At 38.0% G+C, this 13,198-nt stretch overlaps 1 protein-coding gene across 1 annotated transcript; it reads left to right on the top strand.

The window, feature by feature from the left end:
* Positions 1 to 11,858: 11,858 nt before the first annotated feature.
* On the top strand, positions 11,859 to 12,890 carry LOC102972549 (trace amine-associated receptor 3). Its single transcript, XM_007078612.2, has one exon. The coding sequence runs from the start codon at positions 11,859 to 11,861 to the stop codon at positions 12,888 to 12,890; it is 1,032 nt and encodes a 343-aa protein (XP_007078674.2).
* The last annotated feature ends 308 nt before the right edge of the window (positions 12,891 to 13,198 follow it).

Raw genomic sequence — 13,198 nt, 5'->3', positions numbered from 1 at the left:
ACTTGTGTATGAGTGAAATGAGGCAAAAGCACAGGAATGTAGAAGAATAAAGTCACTTAAAGCATGTGTATATGTGTGTGCATGTGCGTATATGTGTGTGCATGTGTGTATACGTGTGTGTAGGTGTGTGCGTGATTTTGGCTACCAAGGCAAGCTTTTAGTTTCTAAGACTTGAGGGAAAAAAAAAGTCTTCTCTTGGAACCCAAATCCCTCTTCTTCAGAATACTTCATATACCTATTACTTCTATGGAGAAAAGAGGAAGGAACTTGGAAGGATAAAGAGAAGACGAGGAAAAGCCAGGAATGGTGTGAAAAGAACACACAACCTTGATACTATTTGGAAGGGATCAGAGCATAAACTGAGTTCAAAAACTCCTGCTGCCTCTTACCACCACGAGCACTTTGTGTGATTCTTCCATTCGCTTTTTGTTCTTTCTTGTCTGACCGGATGTAGTTTGAAATGTCAACAGCTAATAATTATAGGCAAATAAATACAGAAATAATTTCAAACATGCATATTCTGTCAGGAACCAGTCACTGGTTAGCTGAGAGTTAAACCTTTACTAGAATTTACTATTGTGAGGTTAAATCTTTCTTTCTTTTTTTTTAAGTAAAGTTTATTTATTTTGAGAGAGAGAGAGCAGAGGAGGGGCAGAGAGAGGGAGAGAGAGAATCCCAAGCAAGCTTTGCACTGTCAGTGCAGAGCCCAACACGGGACCCGAACTCATGAGCCATGAGGTTTTTATTCAGCGTCTTTTTAACTATAAGTTGAGGCCCATTAGTAACTTGTGAAGTGAAGTTAGTGGTCTGCAACCAGGGGTGTGCTGCTAAGTGTTTGACACTTGACTCTGAAAAGGAAGAAAAAAGCCTTGATTTGCAGAATTTGACTATAAATATACATATAAACTCAACATATATATAGAGAGAGATTATATATATATATGTATGAAAATTATGATTCCAGTACACACACACACACACACATATATTTATTTAGCAGAATGAATATATATTGTTCATTTAGCTGAAATCAAGCTATAAATGTGATGTCAACTGGCTCTCAGAAGTCCTGAAAAGTTAACCTGTTCTTGTCAGTGGGCATGAGAGGTGCCAATACACCACTGGCTGCAAACAGCATTTTTCATGAAAAACAAACAGAAGAAAATAAATCGTCTCAGAATACGTTGCTTGCATTGAGGGTAAGTAATGCCTTATAATGTTTTAATTTTAGTTATGTGAGTGTGTGTGTAAGTGAACTGCGTTCCACTAAAATTTTTTGTGGTTCATTTCTTTTTTTTTTTAATCTTTATTTGTTTTTGAGAGAGACAGAGTGCAAGCGGGGGAGGGTCAGAGAGAAAGGGAGACACATAATCTGAAGCAGGTTCCAGGCTCTGAGCTGTCAGCATAGAGCCTGACACGGGGCTCAAACCCACGAACCATGAGATCATAACCTGAGATGAAGTTGGACACTCAACCAACTGAGCCACCCAGGTGCCCCTAATTTCTTTATTTAGAAATTGATGAACGATATTGATGAACAAATTAGCAATTTTTCCTCTTTATGGAAAAGCTTACATCATTGCCCGTAAATTTACTTTGATCTTAGTTAATTGCACAAATCACAATTAAGCAGTGACCATTCTGTTGTCAGCTGAAATATTAGTTTTGTCTACCTGCCCAAAGATGGCCCTGCCACATATTGTCTAGACCTTCCATCCCTGCTAGCGTGCTGATAGGTTGGTGCCTCCCCGTAGCCTTAGAGTAGAGGAGAAATGGTGGAGATTCTTTGGGATGGTGAAAGAGATTGCAAGTACAAAATAAGTGGAAACACTGATTTTCCAAGAAGAGAGGAATTAAAGCCAGGTGCAATGATGAGAGCTAATATGGTGTGTTGGATGCTATTGTGGCTTTTTGGCAATTCTTTTTAATGAAATACAGTAAAACCTTGGTTTGTGAGCATAATTTCGTCCAGAAACATGCTTGTAATCCAAAGCACTTGTATATCAAAGCAAGTCTCCCCGAAAGAAATAATGGAAACTCAGATGATTCGTTCCACAACCCAAAAATATTCATATAAAAATGATTGCAATACTGTAACATAATACAAAATTATAAAAAAAGTACAAAATATAAAGAAAAGTAAGCAAATTAGTCTGCATTTACCTCTGAAAACCTTCATGGCTGGTGTGAGGGAAACAAGAGAGAGGAGGGTTATTGTGTAGGACGACTTTCACTATCACTAACGCAATCACTGCTATCTATTGGCTCAAGGGAATCTTTTTCTTTTCATGCAATTTTAACAAGGGACCTATCCAGTGACACTTGGTTTTGCCTCCTTTGGAGGATTTCGGGGAACTGTGACATTGCATGGTCATTCAACTGATTCATCCCTCGCACTGCTACAGACTTGTACAGGTGGTGCTTTTCCACAAAATTTTGTGCTGTTTCACACATTTTACACATCTCCCTAATCTCATTTGAAGCGAGCGATTCCTCTCCTCCTCCTTTGTCTCCTCCTCCTCTGCAAACAAGATGCAGACATAGACTTCTTATAACATCTTGCAATTTCGGCAACCTGCATACGTCGTTTGTACTTCTCAGTGATTTCCATCTTAACTTCCACTGTGATCATCTCCTTATAACTGCCTTTCTTTTTAACCTTTTTCCGCACGGGGGCCATTGTGTATGCTAGCACGGATGTTGACCACAATCCAGTATTCATAAACTCTTGTCATATACTGTATTTAATGTAACTGACAAGGCAGCAGAAGAAAGGGTCTGTATCTGCAGGCCACCTGACCTAGAATGAAGCAAAGCGTTCCTAAGCTGATTCTTGTATGGAAAAGCAAAGGACTGTCCAGAGGTGCTTTGAAGTGACAAAAAATTCACTAGTGCCAGCTGTGGGCAGCCTCCAACGTTCTGAAAAATCACTGATTTCTGCCAAACACCACAGCCTGAGACCGAGCGTCTGAGCATGGGAGATGATCACCCACAATCCTACAGTGTGTATTGTGAGAGACGAACCACCGGCTCAGTTGTGACCATGTCATATTCGGCATCATGTATTACTTGTGTTGCAAGACATCGGCTCATTTATCAAGTTAAAATTTATTAGAAATGTTTGCTCATCTTGCGGATCACTCACAGAGCAAGTTACGATCCAAGGTTTTACTGTACTGATGTTTATGCTGCTTTGGTATTTGAACACCCCCCCCCAACACACACACGCAGATGTTCTGTTTTTATTTAAAAGACCAATTGCTAAAAAAAAATAAGTAAAATCGAATTTAGTTTTACTGGAAAGTAGAAGTATCTTGAATTAATTTGTATTAAATTTCCTCCCAATTCCTTAACGTATGACTTTAGAAAAGAAAACTAAATATCTTGATGTAAGTTTGTCGACAAACTTACAACAAATTCGGTGGAGAGGGTTAGACATTGCTTTTTTTTTTTTTTTTTTTTTTTGGCCAAAGGATAATGTTTGTGATGGTGGTTCTTGTTCATGCTAGTGCTTACAGATGCAAGAAAATGTTAGTAGCCCTACACCATATAGTTCCTTCTAATACTTTTTCCTTCTTCTACTAGATCCTATTCGTATTTGAAAACATCAAATAGCCCCGTGTAAAGCTCTGCTCAGTTAGTCCCCTTTCATTGAAACAGATAATTTTCTCTATAGGTTTTCATGGCACTTGTTCGTTTCAGAATGTAGTCATCCTGACTTGTTTGCTGTGGAAGAAAGTGATCCAGCCTCCTACCTACTGTCCACCTTCCATCATTTCCCAGAGTTAGTAAAATAGCCTCCTTTCCACACCCAGGATTTGACGGTAGGCAGCAAATGAGAAAACTGAACCCAGAGATATTAAATGATTTGCCCTGAATTTTACAGCTAAGTATGAAAACCGGAACTAGAACCCAGCTCTACTGACTTCTCATTCAATGTTCTTTGTTGGCTGAACTGATTTTTTCAAGATTTGTGGCACCTTAACTGGATTTTCTTCTTCTTGTTTTTTTTATTAAGGATTTTAGTCAGACTAATATAAATCACTAAAGCAAAAATAAATACTTCCCTCTTACCCCAATATCTTATTACATTCAGGAGTCAAACTGTAAACAGCAACCTTTTCAGAGTCAATTGTCCCTCCTTTGGATATCAGCTAATGTTTAATTTAGCCTACACATATTTATGTGTTTTTAATATACAGAAAGGATACCTTATCTTTGGTACCTTATCTTGACAGAATGAAGCCCAAAGGACCATGAAATTGATATGAAATAGTCCTTCGTTTGGAAAAAAAGGAAACTGAAAATACTCGGGACATTAAAAATACACAGAATATTTTGATATCCTCCAAGAAAGAGAGTTAGAAGAACAATTCCACTGGGGCTCTGCAGTTAGCTACTCTCTCAGAGCTCCTGGATCTGAGCTCCCCACTCCAAGTCTCTTGAGAGCAGAGGCAAACTTATATGAATCAGATATTTCCATCCTCAACGCTACACTTTCTAGAACTTTCTGACCTCATACCTGCCAAGTCACCAGAAAAGACTCAGTGATTCACAACTAACTTTTCAGGAGATGGAAGGTACTGAGTCAATAAAAAGAATTGGAAATGTACCATTGTTTTTTTAAATATTGCTAATTTGTTTGCTTTTTCAAAATAATTGAACAGAGAGAACTCAATTTGGTGGAAAACCAGAAATTGTTGCCATAAAAAAGGTAAGGTAGTTTCCTAACTGGAAAATGATAATTATTATGACATTTAAGTGAACGAAACTTCTTACATTTTCCGTTAAGTTTTGTCTGGCAAGTTTTGTAAATTTTTATGTGGTGGCCTATAAAGAAATGTTTTTGTGAAATTCTAGAATTATTCCAAGCATGATTCAATAAATGTAAGGTACATCTATGTTTCAATAATGTTAAAATGCTTTCTCCTCTTTAATATTATATTTTAAGAAGCAAATCCTGTTGTATACTACTTAATTCACTGCTACTACTTAATTCACTACATATTTCATTTTTGGTATTTTTCTCTTGCCAGCAGCATTTACTTAAGGTATTCAGTTGCTTTTTGCTCCTCAAAATTATTCACTCATTTCAGATACAAACAGTGTCCGAACTAAAAATGCAGTTTCTCTATTGTCTGGAATTGTTCTTCTAGAATTCGTTGGGCATACAAATAACATAGGTATCTTGCTAAGATGTACATTTTGGGATGGCTTAAGATATTTCCTTTCCCAAAATATTCCCAGGAGATGATGATGTGGCTGGTCTGGGGACCATATTTTGATTGGTGAGGCCTAGTAGGAGAAACTATGAGCAGACGACACTGTAGATTTTCTTGCTCTCCATAGGTCAGAAATGACTTGTTCCCATAATTAGAGAAAGTAAGAGGTGGTAGGAGGTTCCCTAGACAGGAGCCAAAAGACCTAGATTATAATGTTGTTTTTCAGCATTTAGTGGCAATATCTACCTCAAGGCCTTAGTTATAGGGGGAATGTGGCTTTCAAGTAATTTAGAAACTTTAAGGCACCCAAAATTTTAATTGTCAGCTAGGTTTCATTTAGAATACTGTTTATTTGGGGATAAACAACATTTACTGTTTTCCTAATGTTTTAAACTTTCCCAAACCAGAGGTCTCTAACACCATGAGAGGAGATGCTTATTAACCAGGTAACATCATGTGTTGGGATTAATTTCTTTGCATTTAATCCAACAAGCTGTTACTGCACAATCCCCAAACACACAGCTCTGTATTGAGTGTTGCAAGAGTAGGAAGGTTAACGGAATGGGTTGAAAAATTTTTACGGTCAGGGTGAAGTCATTTTAAAAAAACAGTTGTGTCACTTGTTGGGAGCACTGGGTGTGGTATGTAAGGGATGAATCACTGAATTGTACTCCTGAAACCAATATTCACTGTTAGCTAACTAGAAATTTTATTTAAAAAACTTAAAAGAAAAAAGAACTTTGCTGAAAAAGGAAACAAAAGTATTTGAACTCGAAGTCAGCTGTGAGAAGAGGAATTGGAACCACTTATCTCTATGATCTTTGGCCACCCCAACGGTCTGGAATTTCATGAGATTAACTCCAACTGGGAGAATCAAAAATAGGTTCCTGGAAGGAAATGATATTTTTGTAGAGCCTTGAAGTGCTCAGAGATGAAGGGATGGGCAATCAGGAAATGGGGTTGGCCAAGCCACGGAATGGGCCTTTGTAGGGCAACATGGAGGCAACTGTGGGCAAAAGTGACTACACTATTGCAGACTGAAGGGGGGGGCAGGTGACAGACAGATGCTGAAAGTGTAAATTTATGGCATGCAGGATTATGCCAAGGTATGTTGTCTCTGACTTTTTCCCTTGTATCCACTGAAAAATGTACACGTGATCTTGATAAAAGGTGTATTTAGATCAATTCCTCTTGGGCTGTCTACTTCTGACACATTTTCTGATGCATAGTTTTAGTAAAACTTCCTCTGTTCTGCTGGTTTTCAAACATGCCATCATTTATAGCTAATTATAAGAAAGATGTTTTCCTTTGCTCTTAGTTTTCACTCTTCTTTCTGCCCCTGCTCTCTGAAATGAAAGGTGCTCTGTCTGTTCTCCATGTGTGTTTACTCTCATTTAAAATGTTTCCTGATCCCAGCTGCCTTTGAGAAGACAACATTTTCAAGATGTCATCTCTGTCCGTTGCCAGCTGCTAAGTGGTGTTATAAGGCTTACTTAAGAACCGTGAGCCACTTGGGGTCAACCAGTCATTTACGCGCTAGGTACCATTTTTACTTGTTGATGTCATGATGTGTAAACTACTAGAGATAGTTGTAAAGTCGATTTACAGAAAAAATAATCTTTTTCTTCTGTTTGTTTTGTTTTCAGTGTTACATTTGAATATGGCCTACTTATTATCATCCCTGAAACGTCTTCCAAAGAGTCTTTGTGATTGTAGTCTTTAAATATTCATTGTAGTCTATGTTAGATATTAAAGAATTAACCAGAAAAGATCCAATATCATGAATTCATAAATTTCAAACCTTGGCTTATTTTTTTCTGTTACACTATGTACACTATTTATGCCCTGCTCTCTTGATTTAACAAGTTTAATAGAAAATTTACACAAATCTGCTCTTCAGGTGGAATTTGGTTTTAGGCCAAGAATGATTTTGGAGCTTTAAAAATGGAATTTATATCTGAGACTTTGCAGTTTAGGATCAATTTCTTGGAAGATTATATGAAAATTGACGTTATTTTCTAACTTGTGGCAAGAGAAATGAAATAGTCATTTTTAGTGTCAGTTCTAGGCCTTCCAGTTGGTGCTCATTTTGATAAGAGACTGTCTTAACTGGCACACCATGAGCAGGCATTCAGAAAAGCCTATGGTTTGAGAGGCTAGTTTGAAATTTTACGTGGTTCTCTCAAGCAGTTAGGTGATCAGCTGATATACTTTAGACTTCAGCCTTAAATTCCAGGGCGATCAGAATTCAAAGGAGAAAAAGAAAGCACATTATTTATGATCATCATCACATTTGTGTGCAAATAAGAGAGAAACTTTAAAATCTCCTTATTACACTTAATTTGACTCAGAGTATTACAGAACAATAATACTGACTCATATCTTCCTTTGCTGATCCTTTATACCTGGTATTTTTTCAACAATTAAAAATGAGAAAAACCTTAATTGGGGTTGATTTATGTATATGTACACAGACATATATACATAGGAGGCGATAGCAATTTTAAGTTCTTTACCAAATAGTTAGGTTCCAGAAGAGAATGTGTTTTCTAGCAATGGCGATACTTATGTACTTATGTTAGTTGGTGCTTTGTTAATAGCATATGCAAATGTATGTCTCCTTCTATTAGAACCATGGATTATAAATGCCCATTTTCGACTACATCTTATATGATATTCATATTTTAAGGCTATGAAAATTAGATTCTGAACCTAAATTTTGTGTTGGACCACTTTTTCCTCCGACTAAAATCATGTGTTCACATGGAGATTTTCTTCAAGAAGCTTTAACTCCATGTTATAATCTTGCACAGAAAATCTGACATCCTGCACATGTATGTGACTGGAGATATGCCAACCTTGTTATCAGTCAGTGCTTGGAACTGAAACCTAAGGGGAAAAAAGAAAAAAAAACCTAATGTAATGTCCCTAATGTAAATTATACAAAAGTATTAATATTTTAACATTTTAACTTACAAAAATGGCAATTTCATAGAGGCGTGTGGTTCAACATAATAGATTACATGGAAGTACAAAATAAAGAAAACTTGGCGGAGATGCCATAATTCTTATGCAGAAAATCAAGGAGGAAGGTAAAAATAACACTAATCGTCTTAAATATCTTCACAGACAACTCTCCCATTTTACAAAAGAGGAAACTGAGGCTCAGGGACACTGAAAAGTTGTCCAGAGTAATATGGTTGATAAGTGCTACAGCCAATCATCAAACAAGGTTGACCTGATTTCAAAGTCATCTTGTGGGATGTAAGATAGCCAGGAAGCTGGCAAATGCACAAAATCACATGATATGTCTTTGTAAACATTCCATTTGAGGTCTCTACTTCTGAAAGTGTGTGTGCAGTTTCCCTTATATAAATAGTAATGTGCATAGAGGAAAATTTGATCTCATGTTAAAACACCTCCTAGAATCCTCTCAATCCTTAAAGAAATGGAGCAGTTATTTATATATAGCTCTCATATGATGTTGTTTCAATGTCACGGCTGTCATCATTAAGGTCACATGGGCAACTGAGGTGTGACCGGGAGTTTCTTGGGCAACACTACACTTTAAGCGTTCATGCCTTCATGGACTTACATACTGTATAAGGTCAATGGTGAGTCTGTGCTTTCCAGATCGTATTTAATTTATGAAAGTCTGTGAGTTTCGGCAGGAAGAAAATCTTCAACTCCCCTTAGTGGTAGGTAATGTTCTAAACATTGTAAAAGGGGCTGAAAAGGGCCAGTATAACCTCATTTTAACGTGTTCATGAAACACCAATGGAGTTTTATGCCACCATCACCACCACCTCGTAGGTGCATTTAACTAAAACGCTCAGCAGCTTTTTTTTTTCTTTTACTGACATCTTTGTATTTTTCTGAACTTATAGTCCTCTTATCACTAGCCTAAGGGATGAATAAAGTATGTCTACAGCAATCCCTCCTGTCTGCCTGTCTAAACGTTGTCTAAATAATGAGGGATTATTTTACAACACCATCAGAAGCAATTGAATCCTGGAAGGTATGTTCACAAACTGTGCTCCTGGGTCTAGTCTATTCCTTTACAGCAGAGTTTCAAGCACATTGAAGCAACTGCTTTAATTGGAACAATGCAGATATTTTTTAAAACAGACATAATTTGCCATTTATTTTTACTTTTATTTGTTCAAAAATATGTACCTAGTGTCTGCCACAAGCACTAACCAAGGTGTGGAAAATCCAGGGGTGAATGAGATCCCACAGGTTCCTTGCCTCAAGGTAGTATATTAAAAAAATTGTGTCTGATAAGATTTAGCTGTTACTTAGGGTTGATTACAAAGGCAAGAAAAGACAAGATGCGAGCTGATGTATATTTTAACACAGATAATACATTCAACAACTGTTTATCGACTGCTATCACTTATATGCTAAAATGGGGCCCAGGTTAGATGCTCACAACCTTTCCTTGGTGAAAACCAAAGAAGAAAGAGGGGCAATGAGGAGTGGAGGAGCGTCTACGGTGGAGAGAAACAAATCCGTGATCTTGGTCAGATGTGCCTCAGGACTGAAAGTACTATTCAATGAATTCCTGCATTGAGCCACATCCACTTTCTATTTTTTTTCGGAGAAGATAATTTAAAACCAAGGACCTTTCGGGTACCAATCATCCACAGATTTTCAGAGCCTCTGAAAGGCCATCTATTCTAGCACACCTCCTTTTCCCGGGAGCTCACAGCTAGTGAGAGGTAACACTCACACTAGAAGAAGAACCCCTAATCCAAGGATATTTTGCCCCCTTTCCTTTGGAAGTAAGTACGTCCCTAACCCAGAGCAAACAGGAGAGCCACAGGGAGCAGTCAGCTCAAGAAGGGTCCCCCTAACACTTTCTGAAGAGAAACCTTCCTGAGACTTGGGAAAAGATGCTTCTCCAACTCACATCGAACAGGTTTTTCTGTCATGACCAGGTTCTTTTACTTTTCCCTGTCAATCAGGAAAGAGAGACAGAATCAGAAGGAATGAAAGGAACTTCTGACACTTTGAGACCAGGAAGGGACCTTTCGTGCTGCTCTTCCTTAGGGTTCTAAAGGCAAAACTAAGTTGAGTCTGCCTAAGTAGATGAACTTGCCAAATGTGCACTATGGTTGAATCTCTGTGGCTTGGAAGAACCTGACGTAGGGCAAGAGTGTCTCTTGTGTCTGACTCGGACAAGATTGGACTTGCCTTTCTGTAGCTCACTAAGTAGACTTGATGCTTTGTGAGAGGCACGGTGTCTAGCTTCTCCAGAACCAGCCAGTGGTTTTTCATGGTGGCGTCCCAAAGTAAAGAGCAGGGAGGTGCAATAACCTACTGAGAGGTTGGACTTACGCAATTTGTCCGTCATCTCTTATTCAGCCCGCTGTGACCAACAGCAGTTACGTGAGGTTTGACTCACCCAAGTCTGTGAATATGAAATTTGCGATACTTCTGAGTCACTCGGGGATGGCATATATGTCCAGTAGTTAGAATTTCAGATGAATGACAACACTCAAGAAATACAGGGGAGGGGAACAAAGAAGGAAGGGCAGAAGAGAAGGACAGAGGAGAGGAGAGGAAGGGAGTAGAGAGTAGAGAAACTTTGAAGCGTTAGCCCAGGTGCATGGTTTGACCCATAGGTACGTGGTTTTCCTTGTATTTCAACAGCTATATGCCATTTATAACTCTTACAACATCTGCAGACTCTTTAAAATGAAGAGTTTAAATTATTGAAAGAATACCTAAAGAAAAACACCACGATTTCACTTAGCTTTTGTGTATTAAGTATTTTTATGATGAGAGATGTTAACTTGTTGTAGTTCAAAGGAGTTTCTAGAAAAGTGGTTGTTCAAGGTAAAAGTTGACCATAAATTCTTTTTTTCTTAAACAGCTTTATTGAGAGGTATATTGATAGACAAAGAACTGCACAATTTGATTAGTTTGGACATCAAACACCTGTGATACCATCACCATAGTCAAGGTAATGGATATACCCAACAAGTTCTGGCCCTTTCTTTTTAGTTTTAGTTGTGTGCGTGTGTGTGTGTGCGTGTGAGTGTTAAGAACACTTATGTGAGATTTACCCTCTTAACATATTTTGAAGTACACAATACCATATTATTAACTATAGGCACTCTGGTGTACAACAGACCTCTAGAATTTATTCATGTAGCATAACTAAAACTTTGTATCCATTGAACAATAACTCCCCACCTGCCCCATACTGGTAACCACCACTATTGTATTCTCTGCTTCATGGGTTTGACTATTACAGATCCCTATACAAGTGGAATAAACTATTAAGAAGCTCTCAATACCTTAAAAAGAACAGAGCAATCAATAGATAAACCCAGGTCGAATGAACAAATGGATGAGTGGAATAGAATAAAATAGAACAGGAAAGAATAAGTAGTTGAACCTTTTCCTGCCCTGATGCAGCAAATAACTCAGAGCACAACCACAATTGACATAATTTTAAATATTTAAATAAATGGAAATTGAAATGAATTCATAACAGATGTCTTTTTTATGCAATTAATGCTTTTTTTTAATGCAATTAGGAGGTGAAGTTTCCTGGAATCATTTTTAAGAGGAGAGGAAACACAGACTCATCTTCCTAGAAAAGGGACTTTTAAGTGATAAAGCACTATGGATCCAATTTATATTCCTGAAGACTTATCCGGTTGTCCAAAATTTGGGAATAAATCTTGTCCTCCTGTAAACCGCTCTTTGCATGTCCGAGTGATAATGTATTCAATTATGACTGCAGCCATGTTTATCACTATCTTCGGAAACTTGGTTATAATGATCTCCATATCATATTTCAAACAGCTTCACTCTCCCACAAACTTTCTGATCCTCTCCATGGCAACCACCGACTTCCTTCTGGGTTTTGTCATCATGCCATACAGCATGGTTCGATCAGTGGAGAGCTGCTGGTATTTTGGGGATGGCTTTTGTAAATTCCATGCAAGCTTTGACATGATGCTTAGCCTAACCTCCATTTTCCACCTCTGTTCCATTGCTATTGATCGATTTTATGCCGTGTGTTACCCTTTACATTATGCGACCACAATGACCACCTCCATGATAAAGCGACTGTTAGCATTTTGCTGGTCGGCACCTGCTCTTTTTTCATTCAGTTTAGTTCTATCCGAGGCCAACGTTGCCGGTATGCAGAGCTACGAGATTCTTGTTGCTTGTTTCCATTTCTGTGCACTTACGTTCAACAAATTTTGGGGGACGATATTGTTCACTACATGTTTCTTTACTCCTGGCTCCATCATGGTTGGTATTTATGGCAAAATCTTTCTTGTTTCCAAACGACATGCTCAAGTTATCAGCAACATGCCTGAAAACACAAAGGTGGAAGTGAAAAAAAACTTATCTAAGAAAAAGGACAGGAAAGCAGCTAAGACCCTGGGAATAGTAATGGGGGTGTTTTTAGCATGCTGGCTGCCTTGCTTTCTTGCTGTCTTGATAGACCCATACTTAGACTATTCCACTCCCATAATAGTACTTGACCTTTTAGTGTGGCTTGGGTACTTCAACTCTACTTGCAACCCCCTCATTCATGGGTTTTTTTACCCATGGTTTCGGAAAGCTCTTAAGTACATATTGTCAGGCAAAATATTTAGCTCTCACTCAGGAACTGCAAACCTATTTCCTGAGGCACATTAATAAAAAAAAGCTATTACAAAAGTGAAGAGAGTATTGAAAATGAGACTTATCATTTTGGCCTCATGCCTCGCATTAATGATACTATTAAATTTCAGTAATCCGGATAAGTGTCTCAGAACGTGCGCAACAGTTACCTTCAGTATCTTTGACCCATCAGGCATCAGCCATGTATTAACTGTGAACTCTATCTAATCAACACTCCCATCTGACTGGGGGAAAATACACAAAAGAAGTATAAAACATTTCAGAATAGGTTGGCCTCTACTTACACACATGAGACAATTATAAACCCATAAAAGAATCAATGT

Source organism: Panthera tigris, chromosome B2 (genome assembly GCF_018350195.1).
Source record: "Panthera tigris isolate Pti1 chromosome B2, P.tigris_Pti1_mat1.1, whole genome shotgun sequence".
Taxonomy (NCBI): Eukaryota; Metazoa; Chordata; class Mammalia; order Carnivora; family Felidae; genus Panthera; species Panthera tigris.
This window is presented reverse-complemented; position numbering and strand designations above follow the sequence as displayed.